The sequence below is a fragment of the Balaenoptera physalus genome, assembly GCF_965194825.1.
Source record: "Balaenoptera physalus genome assembly, chromosome: 6".
Lineage (NCBI taxonomy): Eukaryota > Metazoa > Chordata > Mammalia > Artiodactyla > Balaenopteridae > Balaenoptera > Balaenoptera physalus.
The window spans coordinates 6977683-6996652 of record NC_138885.1 but is presented as its reverse complement, the minus strand read 5'-3'; the positions used below and the strand labels follow the sequence as shown (position 1 = coordinate 6996652).

General features: G+C 37.8%; 1 protein-coding gene and 1 long non-coding RNA gene across 2 annotated transcripts in view; both read left to right on the top strand.

The window, feature by feature from the left end:
• LOC309662707 overlaps positions 1 to 18970 on the top strand; it is a 228288-nt gene that overhangs the window by 112997 nt on the left and 96321 nt on the right. The gene's annotated exons all lie outside the window — the stretch shown is intronic.
• Positions 1 to 18970, top strand: part of UGGT1 (UDP-glucose glycoprotein glucosyltransferase 1) — a 116131-nt gene that overhangs the window by 17197 nt on the left and 79964 nt on the right. The window contains exons 6-15 of the mRNA XM_082465748.1: positions 1557 to 1731; positions 3620 to 3716; positions 4625 to 4703; positions 8274 to 8374; positions 9079 to 9178; positions 10291 to 10351; positions 13480 to 13571; positions 14891 to 15041; positions 17037 to 17156; positions 18484 to 18569. Of these exons, the coding sequence (XP_082321874.1) occupies positions 1557 to 1731; positions 3620 to 3716; positions 4625 to 4703; positions 8274 to 8374; positions 9079 to 9178; positions 10291 to 10351; positions 13480 to 13571; positions 14891 to 15041; positions 17037 to 17156; positions 18484 to 18569 (1062 nt within the window). The remainder of the gene's footprint in view (positions 1 to 1556; positions 1732 to 3619; positions 3717 to 4624; positions 4704 to 8273; positions 8375 to 9078; positions 9179 to 10290; positions 10352 to 13479; positions 13572 to 14890; positions 15042 to 17036; positions 17157 to 18483; positions 18570 to 18970) is intronic.

Sequence of the window (18970 nt, the reverse complement as noted above, 5' to 3'; positions counted from 1 at the left end):
ATTCTGGAACCATACCAACTAGATTTAAATCCCAGCTCCATCACTTAAAATAGTTTTGTGAATTTAGGCAAATTGCATAACCTTTCTTTCCTCATCTTGTTTCGAAATAGAGATAATAAGAGTACTTACTATTATTGTTACTTAGTAATGACTGTATCAGAGAGATTACATAGGCTTTGTCATTAGCTTAGTAAAGAATATTCTGTGTATTAAAGCCAGTGCCTGGAGTAATGATATTAATGATAATGATCTCTCAGGAGAGTATTAGTTTCAGACAAAGAAGACTATTTAAGATAATTGCAAGCTTAATTTGAATATTAAATTGGTAATCAGTGGGCTGACTTTTTTGCTTAAAGGTAGGTTTCCTGTGGTGGACAAATAACAATAGGTACCTCTTGCTGTCTGCCTAGGGTAGTAACCCCTCTGTACATCCTCTAATGCTGTTATAAATTGTATAACAGTTATCTCTCTCTGTGATATTGCCCTGCTCTACCAGAAGTGCCAGAGGGTGTTTTAGGTAGGGAAATTCCTCTTTAGTGAGATGATCTGCTCAGCACCTGTCCTCTGCCCACCAAATGGTATGAGTGCTTTTTCCTCAGGGTGATAACCAGAAACTCAGTGAGCGTTCAGCTCTCTCGGGGTGAGGTATGGACATTCAAAATTGGCTGCATGGTAAAGTGCTGTTCCCTTGGGGAAAACAGAATTGACTGACTTGAAAAATTCTTTCTTTAATTTGTTACAATAATGCAGACCTTTATAAAGAAAAGAGTGATAATGTCTCCTCTTCTGAGAGGTGGTAACTATTTTTAATGGATTGGCATATATCCTTTTATACTTTTTTCTGTGGTTATAAATTTATACAGGTAGGTAGGTTTATTTTTGTAAGGGGCATTTTCCACTTAGTATGTGTAGGTGTACCTCCTTAAGAAGGATTGGTAGGTCATAAAGTCTGTGCATTAAGATCTGTTAATATCTTGATGTCATTCTTAGAGAAGTTTTCTTGAGGGGGGAGTTTTAAAATTTATGAGGAAAACCTAAATTTTAGATGCAGTAGTAGGATGATCATAATAGTAAAAATGATAGAGGAGGGAGATGCTGTAATTGGGAAGTTATATGCTTAAATTTAATCCTCTGCTTTTTTGCATTATTTGCACTTAGGTTTTCAGATTAAAAGGTAATTACATTCTATTTATATGGTAGAATAATTTACTAAAGTTTTAGTACTATGAAGGCTGGATGTGTATCCTTTTTCTGTTTTTTTACCCCATGCTCTAGAAATTGGTAACAATTATTAGTCAAAGTCTACATTTTAAGGTTAGTATTTATGTAATGTACATTCGTTAATTTTAATTATGAACAAATAAGACTCATACCTGTTTTATTTGTTTTCAGTATTCTTACTAACTGAAAACTATTTAAGATTGTGATACTCTTTATATTAAGATGCTTATAATGTTTGCTTAAATTATCATTGCTGTAGCTTCATTTTGTATTGTTTTTAATGTTTAAAAGCTTTTTTAAGTTAACAATTTTAAGCTTTTAATATTTATTTTCAGACCAAAACCTTTATTGTTCAAAGGAGATCACAGATATCCCTCATCTCATCCTGAAAGCTCTGTGGTTATTTTCTACTCTGAGATTGGCTCTGAGGAGTTTTATAAGTTTCACCGACAACTTGTATCAAAAAGCAATGCAGGCAAAATCAATTACATATTCAGACATTATATATCTGTAAGTATTGACTTATTTTATAACTGTTTTAAATATTAGCTTGCCCACCACAACCTTAGCACTTAAGCTAATAATTTCCCCCTTTATAAAATGATTTGAACTACTTTTTTGGGAAGTGTAGTACTTTCATCAAATCTGTTATTTGCACATAGGAGGTACTTTGCTTGCCTTTCTGAAGAAATGTAAAACAATATGCCTAAAAAATGGCTGTATAAAATTGACATTCTATTCCAGTTTTGATTTTTTTTTTTTTTTTTGGCTATGCCATGCGGCTCCTGGGATCCTAGTTCCCCGACCAGGGATTGAACCCGGGGCCCTGGGCAGTGAAAGTGCAGAGTCCTAACTACTGGACCGCCAGGGAATTCCCTACATTCTATTTCAAAACGAACCATGTAAATTATATTTAATTTGGTCCAGATTTAATATGGGCATCATACTATGGAACTGATTCTTGAATTCACTTCCTTTCCAAACCCTTTTTTTTCCCTTTCTGGCATCTTTTTATTTGATAGAAAAAGGAGGACTTCTAAAGAGGTAAAATCAGGCAGAATTGATTTAAAATTAAGCTTTCAAAACCTTGTGTGGCATTTAGCATTTAAAATATTTATATGTAAAGATCGTTGGCCTTTAAAGTTTCTGTGTTGTATTAAGCTCAGTAAATATCGGATGTTAAGTCCATGGGAAAGTAAAATAAAAATTTTAAATGAAAATTTATGTGAGCAGAAACAGATTTATCAATATTCAGTTTTGGACCCCCCCCCCCCACCAGAGCCGCCTTGCTCTGTTGCTGGTTATTTGTTTTTTAAAAAATATTTATTTATTTATTTGGCTGTGTCAGGTCTTAGTTGCGGCACGCAGGATCTTTTGTTGCAGCACGCGGGCTCTTCGTTGGGGCATGTGGGCTTCTCTCTAGTTGTGGCGTATGGGCTCTAGAGTGCGCTGGCTTAGTTGCCCTGTGGCATGTGGGATCTTAGTTGCCTGACCACGGATCAAACCTGCATCCCCTGCATTGGAAGGTGGATTCTTAACCACTGGACCACCAGGGAAGTCCCTATTGCTGGTATTTAAAGGGCCATCCTCATTCAGGATGATGGTAAGCCTGTGACATTAGGTCAGCCCAAACCCTGCCTGAAGACATTTAAAGTCAGTAAAAAAATGTACACACACACACACGCACACACACGCACACAGTTACACACACGGTCTCAACAAAGCACTTCTAGGTTTGAAACCTCACCAGTTTTCAACGCTGTGTAGGTTCTGGAACTGCTTTTTTGTTTTCTCCATTTCTTCACATGGTTTGGTGACCTTTGCCCTTTCCACTATCCCTTCATCTGTTTTTTTTTTTAATTTACTTTTGGCTGCCTTGGGTCTTTGTTGCTGCACGCGGGCTTTCTCTAGTTGTGACGAGTTGGGGCTACTCTTTGTTGTGGTTAGTGGACTTCTCATTGTGATGGCTTGTCTTGTTGCGGAGCGCCGGCTCTAGGGCACGCGGGCTTCAGTAGTTGTGGCTTGCAGGCTCTAGAGCGCAGGCTCAGTAGTTGTGGTGCACGGGCTTAGCTGCTCTGCGGTGTGTGGGATCTTCCCGGACCAGGGATCGAACCCGTGTCCCCTGCATTGGCAGGCGGATTCTTAACCACTGTGCCACCAGGGAAGCCCCCTTCATCTGGTTTTGTTTCTACCTTGGAATTCCCGTTCTCACACTTGTGGCAGGATCCACAATCTAAGGATTCCCTTGGAAGTTCAAGCATGTTTTGAGTGTGTAATCCTAGGTGATGGCTATGTGACGTTAACATGGTCAAGCTCTGTATGCTGTGATGCATAAAGAGCTAGGTGGGAGTGCGTGGAGAGCTGAGTGGTGATGGTGGAATACTTGCTCTGCTTGCAGAATCCCAGGAAGGAGCCTGTTTACCTCTCTGGCTATGGTGTGGAGTTGGCCATTAAGAGCACTGAGTACAAGGCCAAGGATGATACTCAGGTGAAAGGTGAATTTGTAAATTAAGACCAATGTGTTTTGTTTTCTTTAAATATGAGTTAAAGGGGAATTTGTTTCTTTAATGAAAAAGAATAGATTTAGGAGTATTATGAACCTATGTTTGAATCTTGGTTCTGTTATATCTAAGTTGGGTAACAAATTCTTTAGGTCCTAATTTTTTCCTCTGTAGAGTTCAGATAATGATATATGCCTCTTAAAGTATTTTTGAGGAGAAAATAAGATGTATAGGTAAAGAATTTAACAAAGTTTTTTTCACAAAAGAGTTCAGTAAGTAGTAGCTATTGTTATTGATGATAGGTAGTTCACAAATAGTAATTAATTTGTGACCCAATGTGAAATCTTAAGCTATCGTATAATTAACAAACAGTTTCATGTTTTTATATTATCTTCTGCACTTTACTGTGGATACTTCCTGTTGTAATATTCTAGGGTTTTGAATTCATTATTCCACAAGTTTTATGCGTACTCTTTTTCAGTCTTTTGAGCTTGTTTTAAAAGTAAAAATGATTGGTTTTGGCACATGGAAGGTAGCCTAGTACTTCATCATCCTGTCCTCGGCGATTATATTTAGGGTTAAGTTGCCCAGTTGCAAATTCCTCAGAATTCTGATATTGAAAAATCCGTTATTCATAATTTTAAAGGTATTAATTTTGAAACAGTTAACATGTAAATATTTCCAAAGTTTGAGGAAAAACATTCTTTCTTTATCCAGGAACACAGGATATGTCAAAAACACATTTATTCTGTTTGTTTGTTAACCACTCTGTTAGTTGAGGTATTCAACAGTTTAAATGCTATTATAGTTTCAAGTGTTTCAAATTTTTTTCAGATTTTATGAAGTTAATATTTTTATTTCTAATCTGAGTGATTAGACATGTATTTGCTGTGCTTTTGTAGGAACTGAAGTTAACACCACAGTGATTGGTGAAAGTGATCCTATTGATGAAGTTCAAGGATTTCTCTTTGGAAGATTAAGGTATGTGTATTCTTTTGGGAAAGGGTTCTTATCCTCTTCAAACCTCCAGGCTTCCTCATATTGTAAGCATCATCTTTCTCTTTACTGCCTGAGTTACAGACCTCCCAACAATACTTTATGTACGTAATCTGGTACGGGGAGATGAGTTACAGACCTCCCAACAATACTTTATGTACGTAATCTGGTACGGGGAGATGAGTTACAGACCTCCCAACAGTACCTTATGTACGTAATCTGGTACGGGGAGATGAGTTACAGACCTCCCAACAGTACCTTATGTACGTAATCTGGTACGGGGAGATGAGTTACAGACCTCCCAACAGTACCTTATGTACGTAATCTGGTACGGGGAGATGAGTTACAGACCTCCCAACAGTACCTTATGTACGTAATCTGGTACGGGGAGATGAGTTACAGACCTCCCAACAGTACCTTATGTACGTAATCTGGTACGGGGAGATGAGTTACAGACCTCCCAACAGTACCTTATGTACGTAATCTGGTACGGGGAGATGAGTTACAGACCTCCCAACAGTACCTTATGTACGTAATCTGGTACGGGGAGATGAGTTACAGACCTCCCAACAGTACCTTATGTACGTAATCTGGTACGGGGAGATGAGTTACAGACCTCCCAACAGTACCTTATGTACGTAATCTGGTACGGGGAGATGAGTTACAGACCTCCCAACAGTACCTTATGTACGTAATCTGGTACGGGGAGATGAGTTACAGACCTCCCAACAGTACCTTATGTACGTAATCTGGTACGGGGAGATGAGTTACAGACCTCCCAGCAGTACCTTATGTACGTAATCTGGTACGGGGAGATGAGTTGCAGACCTCCCAGCAGTACCTTATGTACGTAATCTGGTGTGGGGAGATGAGTTGCAGACCTCCCAGCAGTACCTTATGTACGTAATCTGGTGTGGGGAGATGAGTTGCAGACCTCCCAGCAGTACCTTATGTACGTAATCTGGTGTGGGGAGATGAGTTGCAGACCTCCCAGCAGTACCTTATGTACGTAATCTGGTGTGGGGAGATGAGTTGCAGACCTCCCAGCAGTACCTTATGTACGTAATCTGGTGTGGGGAGATGAGTTGCAGACCTCCCAGCAGTACCTTATGTACGTAATCTGGTGTGGGGAGATGAGTTGCAGACCTCCCAGCAGTACCTTATGTACGTAATCTGGTGTGGGGAGATGAGTTGCAGACCTCCCAGCAGTACCTTATGTACGTAATCTGGTGTGGGGAGATGAGTTGCAGACCTCCCAGCAGTACCTTATGTACGTAATCTGGTGTGGGGAGATGAGTTGCAGACCTCCCAGCAGTACCTTATGTACGTAATCTGGTGTGGGGAGATGAGTTGCAGACCTCCCAGCAGTACCTTATGTACGTAATCTGGTGTGGGGAGATGAGTTGCAGACCTCCCAGCAGTACCTTATGTACGTAATCTGGTGTGGGGAGATGAGTTGCAGACCTCCCAGCAGTACCTTATGTACGTAATCTGGTGTGGGGAGATGAGTTGCAGACCTCCCAGCAGTACCTTATGTACGTAATCTGGTGTGGGGAGATGAGTTGCAGACCTCCCAGCAGTACCTTATGTACGTAATCTGGTGTGGGGAGATGAGTTACAGACCTCCCAACAATACTTTATGTATGTAATCTGATACGAGGAGATGACCAGTTAGTTTGTAGTACAGTTTATGATTTCTGGTAATTCTGAAGCACATTATTCTTACATGATACTATGGCTGCCTGCTTATGGCTTAAATTGATTTCCTTTTCTGGACCTTGCAGTTGATAGCATAAAGTTACATGCCATTTTTTTGATTCACATAATAGGAGAAATCTAATTGTTTTATGCAATCTTTTCCTGAGGAAAATCAAATGTATTTTATGTTAGAGAGGTCATAGCTATTATTATTATTTTTTTTGCTTGTTTGTTTCTTATCTCTTTTTAAAAAAAATTTATTTTATTGAATTATAGTTGATTTACAATGTTGTATTTATAGCTATTTACTTATGCTAAACATAGTTTGAAAAATTGCAAGAGTTGTAGTAGGAGGTGTGGTAGATTTTATATATGTTCAGTTGAAATACATTTTATTACAATTTACTTTATATGAAAGAGGATAGGAAGTGGCTTTTTGAAGAAAATTCCATAACTATTTTATGAAAGCATAATAGAATTTTATAGCTGAAAAATGTTCTTAGCTGTTATTTTAAATGTTGCAGTTATTTCTGATATGATTTGATCATTGTTCAGAGCCCTGAATTCTGCTTTATCTGGAAATCTTAATTAGGACATCTATGGTGTGCTTTTTTTTTTTTTCAATAGAAATAGTATGTGTAGGTGCAGTTTCATATATTTTAGCTTTAACATTTGACCCAGTGAAGTGACAGCTAGACTAACAGTTTAGTAGAGATGACTTTGTTGATGTTGAGTGACTGTGCATATGTTGAGTTCATCCTGTGCAAATGCACATTTCTTTGTGTTGAACATCAGTTATGGCCTTATTAATATGCAGTCAGGTTCCATTTTTACTGCATCCAGGTTTCCAGAATCCCTTTTCATATTCATGTTTTATATGTTTGTTTTTTGGATAGCATTATGATTTCATGTGTTTATAGCACAAAGGTAGTATGTAGAATATTGGAGACAATTTCCTTTTTGGACATTCAGAATAGTTATTTAGCTATCTAAAGTGACCCATTTTAAGGTATTTTTATCATGAAGAAAAGTAAAGTAACTGGAATGGGTTGATGGGATGGTGAAGGATCTGAGTAAATATTTTACTTTTGGCAGGTTGCATTTAAGAAATTTTGAGTTTTTAGTGTTAAAAACAGGATTACTCTGTTCCATCTGTCTGTCTGATCTAAATGATCTATCTCTGCCTCTGAAAACTTCTGTTTTACTAACTTTAAATAGAATGCACTGTATTTCAAGATAAAACTAAACAAAACGCAATAGTCTTGGTTAACTTGAATTATATTCATGTGACTAAAGGACTTACGAGCATGTAGCTGAAAGAAACTCATTTTGGGATTGGAAGCAGGGTATTTCCTATTTTATTTTGAGAAATTAAAAGATTCAGGAAAGGATGGAGAATAATATAACATACCCCTGTACTCACCACCCAGAATTGACTGTTTCTATCGTACTTGCTTTTCTGTACCAAAGAATTGTTTATCGAGGTTTTTTTTTCCTGCAACATAACACCTTCTTTTACTTGAAGAAAGAAAGAACCAAGGTGAGTAAAACACAGCAGATAGAGTTGAGGTCCCCTCTGTTCCCTACTCTCAGTCCCACTCCTCTCCCTCCCCCAACGTAGAGAGCCGCTGTTGTAGTGATTCATTTTTTAATCTGTAAATTTTATGGTTTTTAAATTAACTCATACTTTTCTATATTAACTTGTTTTTTAAGAAAAATTTAATATTTTTCCTATATTGTAAGAATTTTCCTGTTACTAAGTGGGGAGATCTGTGAAGATAAATTTGGGGTCAACTTCTAAATTTGCTTTGGGAAAGAAAAAACACCAGAAAAGGATTGATTTTATGTTTCTTTCAGAGACCTGCACCCTGACCTGAAGGGACAGTTGAAAGAACTCAGAAAGCATCTTGTTGAGAGCACCAATGAAATGGCACCTTTAAAAGTTTGGCAATTGCAAGGTAATAAAAACGTAGAGGAATCATTCTAAATTTTATGGTATTTAAAAAAAACAGAATTTGAATTTAATTGTATTTATTCACAGATTTTAAGGATCATGTGATTAATCCTGAATTATTAGAAAGGAAAGGAAGAAAGTCCTTTGTAGACAAATAACACTCTGCAGAGTAATATATATTTATAGATGAGTACCAGATCTTTCTTTGTGTGACCAGGTGCATAAGCTTGTAATACTAGAAACAAGTTTGTCTTAATCTTTGTGTTTCTATATGTATACATTTATTACACAGTTGGATGTTAAAGGCATGTCAGTATGGCAGGATATATGTGTGCTTTTCTGGTCCAAAGAACTATATATCAAGGTTTTCTTTCCCAGCATAATTTACTAAAGTCTTTTGCTGTACTTTGTGTTAAAGTTGTAAATCCAGAAGAAGGAAAAGAATTTGGGGTGGATTAATCCGGTGCTAAATGTGTTGGTATATGCCTTAGTGTTTATGCAGGCAGATCAAGGAACGGCTACAGTAAACACTCTAGGGGCCTATGAAGTGAGTAAAACCTTCAATTCAACCATGGGCATGCTTTGAAATGTCATTCTAGGGCATTCTTAATTACCAAGAAAATAGTGGGAAATCAATGTGCTTTTTTCCTATTTCTTTCTCATTGCTATAGATGAATACACTTTAACTTCTGTTTGATGTTGTTGCAGATCTAAGTTTTCAGACTGCTGCCCGAATCTTGGCTGCTCCTATTGAGTTAGCTCTGGTGATTATGAAGGATCTTAGTCAAAATTTTCCTACCAAAGCCAGGTAACGTAGAGTAATAAGGCTTTGAGACATTCTTCTTTTTAACATATGCCTAATTATCTTCATGTTTATGCATAAAATGAAGCCATTAAAATATGAAAATGCTTAGGAAATTAAAGTTCTCTTACTACCAGCACTGTACTACTAATGGCCCGTCTTCCCGAGAAGGCGACAAGCCCCTGTGTTGTGTGGTTGAAGAGAGCAGTCTAGGTTGTGTTCCTGGCACTGCCTCTTGCTAGTTGTGTGAACTTTGTAAATAATCACGTTCCTCAGCAGTTAAAACAGAAATAACAACACCTACCTTTCAGGATTAGATGAGTTAACAAAATTTAATGTATGCAGATGTAACTAACTTAGGGTCTGGCATGGACTCTGGTGTTTTTCTTCCTGAAGAGTTTCTTATATATCATCTTACTCATTCTTGATGAAGGAAATGAATCATAGAGGCTGACTTGTTCATAGTGACAGATTAAGATTTTGAATGCAGCTTTTCTGCTATTGCTTTCAATCGTATAATGGTCCTCCACATCTCATAAATACAAGGCAAACCTGTTTTAAAAGCCACATTTTCAGAAACTTAAATAATTGTCAGTCCTCTTCTTGAGTCACTGAATGAGGTGTTTTGACTTCTGATATGAGATGTTTTGTAAATAAATTTGTTTATTTTATTAGTCTTGGGAAAATACTTCTTAGACAGGACTTAAGAATCATATAGTACATTATCATTTAGTCAAGCATGCTATTGAAGATATACATGTGCTTAAATAGCTTGAACAGTCTGCTGCCTTAACTTATTGAACATTATCCTTAGCCTGTGAGCTGTAGAGATCATATACAGGAATAGAGTTACATATATTTAACTAAGATCTTGGAAATAACTGCACTCGCATTAAAGTGCAACTATTACTGTTACTTTTCCTTGGTTTTATATCTTGTGGTAATGAACAAACACACACATCTGAGAGGAGGAATATATTTATCAATTGTAAAGGTTTAAGGTTTTTTCCATTTAGTTTTTTGTAATTTATGGAGCAATGTGTTGTTTCATATAGGGAAATTGAAGTCTTTTATATCAAATACTAAACCAAGCACTGATAATGTTTTTATTTCCTTAGAGCAATAACAAAAACAGCCGTGAGTTCAGAACTTAGAACCGAAGTGGAAGAGAATCAGAAGGTATTAACCAATGGAAAATAGTGGCTTTTCTGTTTTGTATTATATCTTTAAAGATGCGGAAATGTGAGTTAAATCAGTGACATTTAATAGTTTTACTCTTCTTTTATTAAAGACGATGGTATTTTGATTCATTTCTGTAATCTTTTTTATACTTTCCGTAGTTAATCAAAGTTGAATATGAATATATAATTCAAAGCATCAAATGGTGCTACCTGTTTCTTTAGAAAAAAGCACCCCCGCCAACATGTCTCACTCCCTGTGTGTCCCCCTTCCCAGAAGCATCTGCTTTCAACTCCTAGTTGATTCTTTGGATATTTATCTCCAGATTCCAGCAAGCTTAAATTGGTACTTTCTCAGTTTCCAATCTTATGTATTGGCCTTCTGTTACAAGGATGAGGTCTGACTTTCTTTCACTGCTCTCCCCACTTCTCCCACTGTCTACCAGTACTCCATATTGGCACTTTCCCCATCTCTCTACCATCCCTGTGTTTTTGTCATGGTTTTATCAATTTTTGATCTGCTTCACTATGGACTGGTTGTTCTTTATGTCTAGTACATACCAGTTGTCCTGGGACCTTCCTTTAACCTCTTTTTTAGGATCTCCTATTTCTTGGATTCCATGTCTTCTTTGTTTTTGGTTTACTCCTTTATTTTGGTGCAGCAAATCATTCTTCATGAGAAAGGTTGCATGTGAGGGAAATTTCAGACTCTGAGAAGTCAGTTTTCCATTTTGTTTTTTTGTTTGTTTGTTTGTTTTTGGCTGCGCTGAGCGGCAAGAAGGATCTTAATTCCCCAGCTGGGGATCGAACCCATGCCCCCTGCAATGGAAACGTGGAGTCTTAACCACTGGACTGCCAGAGAAGTCCCTTCCATTTCTGTTTTTATTGATAGCTTGGCTGGGTATAGAATTCTAGGTTGGAAGTCATTTAGAAGTTTGAAGTCATTGCTCCTTGGAATTTTGGTTTCCATTATGGCTTTTGAGAAGTCTGAAGCCTTTGTATGAGACCTGGTTTTTCTTTCTGGAATCATGTTGGGTCTTTTCCTTGACCCTAGTAATCTGAAATTCCATAGTGATAATGCCTTTTTAAAAAGTCTTTGTACTCTTGGGTGGTTAGTGGGCCCTTTAAATCTGGAAAATCTTTTCCTTTAGTATTGGGAAATTTTCTGGACATATTTCTTTGCATTTCTTCTTTTTGGTTTGTCTTTTCTGTTTTCCTAGAATTCCTATTTATTCTTAAGATGTTATATCTCCTTGACTAGTTTGGCCTGATTAAAAATCTTTTATTTCCTGTTTTCCAGTTCTTTTGTCTTTTATTTTTAAACTTTCTGGGAAGGATTTTCAGACCACTTGTTGAGATTTCTTTCTTTAGTTGTCAGATTTTTAATTTACAAGGGTTATTCTTGAATTCTTCCTTGTTATGGTGTTGTCTTATCCTTCTGAAGATATCGATGGTTCATGTATGTGTTTTCTTTTCTCTGTATAGTCTGTTCCCTCTTAAGTTGCCTTTCTTTTTGTCTTGATCTCTTGTGTTTAATGTTAGAGGCTTTCCTTAGATGTCTGGTGATCTCTCGCTAACTGCTCATATTAGAGAGTGAGGCAATAAAAAACTGATTGAAAGCCCGAAGGATGCGTCTTTGTGACTGTAAGCTGTGGTGGTATGGCTGTTTCCCAGGGAACTCCAGTGACAGAATCTTTAAACCTTTCCTCTTGAGCTGTTTAGTCTCCCGAAAAGGATCTTCCGATCTTCTGCCGGGAGCGTGAGGTCTGGCTGCCAGAGTTGTAGAAGCCCAGTAGGGCAGAGCATTTGGTAACTTCCGTGCAGTCCCCTGTTTTCAGAATGGGATCCCCATCCTCTGTTGTGTTTCCTTTCACGTAGTTCCCAGTCAGTCTTTCCCACAGTCACAGGGTGCTGTATTCACAGCCTGGGAATGAGTGGACGTGGAGTTTTTCTTTCCCTTGTAAGAAATTCTGATTCTCATTGATGCAAATTTCTATTATCCCCTTAACTTCCTTGCCATTTTATCCTGGCAGGGCAGAGACGCAAAAGCCGTGGCTTCTGCATTGTTTTGTGTTTTTCCCATGCAGTCCTAGATCTTAGAGTTCATTTCTCTCTGTCCACTGAGTGAGGGGGAGTGAAGGGAGCTCAGCGATCCCTGCCCCTCTCCCCCAGCCCTGGGAGAGCTAAGGGATCCATGTTCTGTCCCTAGTATCTGATACGTTTCTTCCCTTCTCTGCTGTGTGGTGTTGAATATATGATCAACCCTTCCAGTTTCCTTGGAGAGAAAGAGGAATTGATTGGAAAGTATATAAGCCAACAGAAGCTGTGTATGATATGGCATCAAAGTCCAGGGGATCAAGCGGGTCTGAGGGCTGAAGGGGCTGCACGGTCACATGCGTGCCACTGCGTCAGAGAGCAGCAGCTGGAGGGCCCCATGGAGGTGGTCTTGGAGAGCTCGGGTGTATGTAGGTGCTGTCCTTAGCTCAGCAACTCAAAGTTTCTTGGCGTGCCTTAGTTTGAAAGCTTAAGGGAGGTGTGGGGTTTTGAAACCCTTTTATTTTTTATTTATTTATTTTTAAAAATTTATTGTTTTTGGCTGTGTTGGGTCTTTGTTTCTGTGTGAGGGCTTTCTCTAGTTGGGGCGAGCGGGGGCCACTCTTCATTGCGGTGTGCGGGTCTCTCACTGTCGTGGCCTCTCTTGTTGCGGAGCACAGGCTCCAGATGCGCAGGCTCAGTAGTTGTGGCTCACGGGCTTAGTTGCTCCGTGTCATGTGGGATCCTCCCAGACCAGGGCTCGAACCCGTGTCCCCCGCATTGGCAGGCAGACTCTCAACCACTGCACCACCAGGGAAGCCCTGAAACCCTTTTAAATCGGATCCCTGGACTTCATCCAGAAGGCCCAGCTGTCAGTGACTGCTAGCACAACCTTGGCTGGCATCACAGACAGGGAAGGGCAGCCGAAAAGTAACTCTCTGTGCTTGGCTTATTTAACACCCTCCCTATCCCCAGTATTGTAGGAAACAGTTGTATTAATCATTGTCAACATTTGTACATATAATACAACCAGAAACTTGGAAATTTTTGTTAAATATTCTCTTCCTGCTCCTTAATAAGTTTTTAATATTTCAGTATTTCAAGGGAACTTTAGGATTACAGCCTGGAGATTCAGCACTGTTCATCAATGGACTTCATATTGATTTAGAGACGCAGGATATATTCAGGTATGGATAATATTTTTCACCCTGAAAAGTTTTTATAATGTGTGGCTCCTTATGATATGTCCAGACTGTTGTTCCTCCTTGATGTGACAGGTCGCAAAGCCTGATGACTTATCAGGCCCAGTGCGTGCATTTAGGTAGGCCCATGCTCTGGCTGGGATGGGCAGGATGATACTTGGCCATTTTTTATCATAATGTACATCTGATGCCTTGGACATTTAAGGCCCAGGTGTCTTTTGAGGGTGCCCTTTTAGAGCCTTAGTTTGCCTGTTAACCATAGAAACAGAAGAGAGCAGGTTCTTTTGTTTCTGAGAACAGTATGAAGTAGGTTTATGCAAAATGCGGCCTCTGGTGTCTCAGAAGGTGATCTGTCTTACATATATTATTTGATACCTTTTTGTTTTGTTAAAATGTGGTTTAGGACTAAATTGCTCTTAAATTTTCCTTATGAACTTTGGAGGGGTTGGGTGCAGAAGACAGTCAGGTAGAATTCTGATTTTATCTTTGATATTAAAATTGACACAGTTGATACTGTGGCTTCATAATAGTGAAAACAAAAGCTGTGGTTGGTTAATGCTTTAAAAGAAGCAGTTTCCACAGTAAGATACTTTTCACATTATGTTAATTGAGCTTTTATGTCCATATACTGCTTTCAGAGCTAGTAAAAAATTAGTAAAGGACACATTAAAAGATTGCCCTTTTATTTTTTATTAAAAAAAATCTCTTTAATTTTCCAGAGTATTGCAAACTGTGTACTTGCTTATTGTAAACAGTTTTAAATAATGCAGAGTCTTCTTATTTCTTCTTCCTTGCCCAGAAAACCTCTTAAGTTGGGTGTGAATTCCTCCAGACCGTTTTCTGTGATCATATGTGTGTGTACCTGTGGGAATTGATGCTGATATTGAAACATACATTATTTAGTATATTTTTTGGTGTTTTTTTTAATAAACTATTTTCAGATAATTTTAGATTCATGTGCAGTTGTAAGAAATATCACAGGGAGATTACTTTAGTGTTTTTAAAAACATGCAATGTAAAATCCACATTTAGGATTATTTCATCCTCAAATTGTGTGTTTATACTTAGAGATAATTTCTATACACAGTGTATATATTGATAAGTATAAATAAACATCAGCCAAGAAGCAACTCCTCCCTACTTGGTTCTGCATATTTGGACAAAAGGAAGCAAGGGAAGAGCTCCCTCTTTTGATTTCTCAACTCGTTTGATAGGGCATTGAGTTTGAACTGATATATTTTTCTCATGGTGAGAATTTTTTTTTTAAAGCCCTTTCTCCCAAATACCTATTTGGTTTTTTTCAGTCTGTTTGATATATTGAGGAATGAAGCTCGGGTGATGGAGGGTCTGCATAGATTGGGAATAGAAGGCCTTTCTCTGCATAATGTTTTGAAACTGAACACCCAGCCCTCTGAGGCCGACTATGCCGTAGACATCAGGAGCCCTGCTATTTCGGTAGGTATTCTGTGAGCGTGTCCAGGGAGTGGCCTGGCCAAGTATTTTATTATGGTTTTCGCATTTGTCTTTTAGCAGAGGTAAGTTATTCCTATTATCTCTTTTGTCGGCATCAAAGATTTACAACAACTGCTTATATGGGGCTATGTGTATATAATAAAGTAGGCTCTTAAATGCTCCAGAAAGTTGAGCTATTAGGTTTGCTGTGGTTAAGACCGTGATTTTTCCACTTTTGTATCTCTTTAGGAATTCGGCTGAGCATCTCTTGGGAAAGTGTTTAGTTTGTATATTCTCAGTTGCACACAAGTCTTGTGTGATTTTGTTTAAAAATATCAGTTTGTAGTTACCAACCTCCTTTAACAGGACTTTGATATTTTATATTGAAGGATTTATGTAGATTAATATCGCTCTGTGATGTCGCTGGGCCTTTGTCTCCTCGTCTGTGAAGAGACTAGGGGGAGCAGAGCTGTCTCGGGCAGTTGTGGAGAAAGTGAGGTCGGTGATGGAGACGTGTCTGGCACCCTCAGCTCTCCAGTCCCCTTTTCTTGGTGTCTGTCCTGCACCGATTTTAGGGAAATTTTTTGGAAAGGGGAATAATATAGAATGTAGATGTTCACTACTTGACTTCTCACTTGGTGGTGTAACTGTTATTTTGATGAATACTGTTATGTCATTTTTTTTCTGTTAAAAATTTTTTCATTATGAAGAGTAAGGAGACTAACATAATTAGCAATCATAGGACCCATCACCATACTTAATAAATGCTAACATTTAATCATTTCATGTTTTCTTGGAAGAAAAAAATGTTTCAGTCAAAGCCCTCTTTATATCTCTTCCCAGTTCCATGCCTCTCCTCCCTGCAGGTAATTCCTCTTCTGAAGTGGGCGTGTATCCCTCCTGTCCCTTACTTGATCATTTTCTTCCCTATTTTATGTTTTAAAATTTTGAAAAATGCCATTATCAGTATCCTTCATCAATTTTTTTTATTAATAATTTTTTCAAGGCTTATGTAGGTTGATACATATAGATCTAGTTTATCACATCATGTTTTATATTTTACTTATTTTTAAAAATATCTTTTATAAATTCACAGTTTAGAATTTAAGACATACAAAAGAGTGTGTAGTGAAAAAACTCTTCACCCAGCTGTCCAGTTTTTCTCCCTGGAAGCAACAAGCATTGTCAATTCGTTGTATATCCTTCCAGAAATACTCTATTTACATGAGCAAGGTAATATACACATACTTTCCCACCCTGCTCTTTTTGTACAAATATTATATACTATTTATCCGTTCCTTTTTTATGGATATTTAGTTGTTTCTAATCTTTTGCTGTTATAAGCAGTACTGTTACGGCTCTTTTTGTACCTCTCTCTTCGTGCATACATGTGAGAATATATTTGGGGTAGACACCTAGAGCTGTAGTACTTAGTGGTAGGGTAGTAATAAAGGCTTCAACTTTATTAGGTCATCTTCTCTAAAGTGACTGTTCCAGACACCAGAATTGGGTGAGAATTCCCATTGTTCTATATTTTTGCCTATTCATGGATATTGACAAACTTAAAATTTTTTTTTTGCAGTTTAGTTAGTGTGAAATTTCATTGTACTTTTAGTTTATATTTCTTGGATTACTAGTGAAGGTGTACATTTTTCCTTGTGTTAATTGCCCATTTAAATTTCCTCTGTAAATTTCTTATTTATATTCTTGACTCATTTCCATTTCTCATATGTTGCTTGCCTTTTTAAAATTGATATATTAGATTTGTATAGATATTCTTGACACTAGCCCTTTATTGATTTCGTAGGTTGCAAATACCTTCTCCTATTCTGTGGCTTGTGTTTTAGTCACTCGTTTTTCTACTTGATCTTTATATTTTCAAAAATGGTCTTTCCCATGTGATGCTTCTTGAAATAATTTAAAGTCTTATTGTTATTTCTGCAAATTTCACTAGCGGTGACTAAAGTGTATGCACAATGTTGTGGTTTTTATTTGTAGTGGATCAACAACCTGGAGGTTGATAGCAGATATAATTCATGGCCTTCTAGTCTACAGGAGTTGCTTCGCCCCACTTTTCCTGGTGTTATCCGACAGATCAGGAAAAACTTGCACAACATGGTAAGTAAAACTCCTTATTGCTGGGCTGTGATCTCTATTTCTCCCTTGCCTTCTCCCCTCCTTTCTGTCATATCTAGAATGTTCACTTCTCTCCTTTACTAGCTGCTTCTCCCCACCACCACCACTAGATACGCTCTTTTTCTAGCTCCATATTCAAACTGAAAGGGTTGGGAAGTGTACTGATTGTTTGTAGGGCTGTGAAATGTCAGTGTATAAGGAAATGCTCCTCATCCTTAACCTCACGGTTTAGACTGTGTTGAGTTTTAAGATAGTTCTGTTTTTACTCAGAAGATGAATGTATTATTACCGTTTTTCTTGAATATCTTAATCCCTAAAATTTAATAGTTCAATTTATTCCCTTAAGTAAGTCTTCGTCAGCTCCTGCTTTTTAATCCTTATTCCACTGCTTTAGAGAGATAGAGGAAGAGGGTTTTTAGTTGACGTTCTTTTCCCCTCTCATGTCTTTCTTTTACCTCATGTAGTTCCTAAAGAGACGGGACAGGTTATGGCCAAGGTTGGCTTCCTCAGAACTTTCAAGGGAAATGATCCTGTATACTTTCCTCACTCTTGAAACCACTTTTTTCCTTCCCAGTCAAAATTTCAATCTCTTTTACTCTTACCATATGAGATAATTTATTAAACTTTATTAAATGAGAACTTTATTTGATTAAATGAGATTAAATGGGATAATTATTATTTTTTAAAGTACATCATGAAAACTTAATACATAATAGCTACTGTTGTGGTCTAAAAATTGGGTTCTAAATGAATTCTTAATTCAGAGATCCTTCGAAATGAATACACAGGAAGCTAATCTCCATTTTCTAAGGTGGGAGAGTTAATAAAATTTGGGTTTTGTTAGGTGTAGTGAAGAATATGTATTAGCCATCTGGATACAATTCCCATGTTGTTAGCGTAAGATCATGAGAAAACCACTTAGCCTTTCAGTACCACATTCTTTGAAGACAGAGGGAGGGTAACTGCTCTTTGTATAACTCCTTTTTTATGTGGTTCAAAAGTAGCTGGAAAAAGGTGGCCTTCAAGTGTAAAGACTAAGGCATTTAAAAATTTTTTTTAACATCTTTATTGGAGTATAATTGCTTTACAATGGTGTGTTAGTTTCTGCTTTATAACAAAGTGAATCAGTTATACATATACATATGTTCCCATATCTCTTCCCTCTTGCATCTCCCTCCCTCCCACCCTCATCTCCCTCCCTCCCACCCTCCATATCCCACCCCTCTAGGTGGTCACAAAGCACATTTTTATGGGCCCAGTGACATTTGAATAAAGGTCGTTTCATGTTTTCCTTTCCCTTCCCCTGCAGGTTTTCATAGTTGACCCTGCTCATGAGAGCACCACAGAGTTGGTTCACACAGCTGAGATGTTCCTCAGTAATCATATACCACTAAGGTAACACCGCTGTCGACATGATGGTATATCTCATTTAGCTGAGGTTTTGTTTGTCATTCTTAACAAGCCTGGTGTTACTGAATTGTAGGATAATTCATCGTGGGGATCGTTAAGGGCAGTTTTATCTTTTGCTCAGTATGAAGCCGGTATCTTTTGGGGGAGAGAATTTGATTCTCAATGAATAGAATCTTACCGTCATTGAGTTATTAATAAATAGCCTGTGTAAAAATAGCATGTGATCTCAGCTTGCTTAGGGAATTTTCCTAAGTAAGTGTTCACATCACAAAGCCTACCTTCAGCAGAGATAAGGAGCTTTGCCAAGAACTTTTGTCAGACTGTCAAGGACTAAATGTATACACAGCTTTTTATAGATGCAAACAGACACTTTTATTTCACTTGTG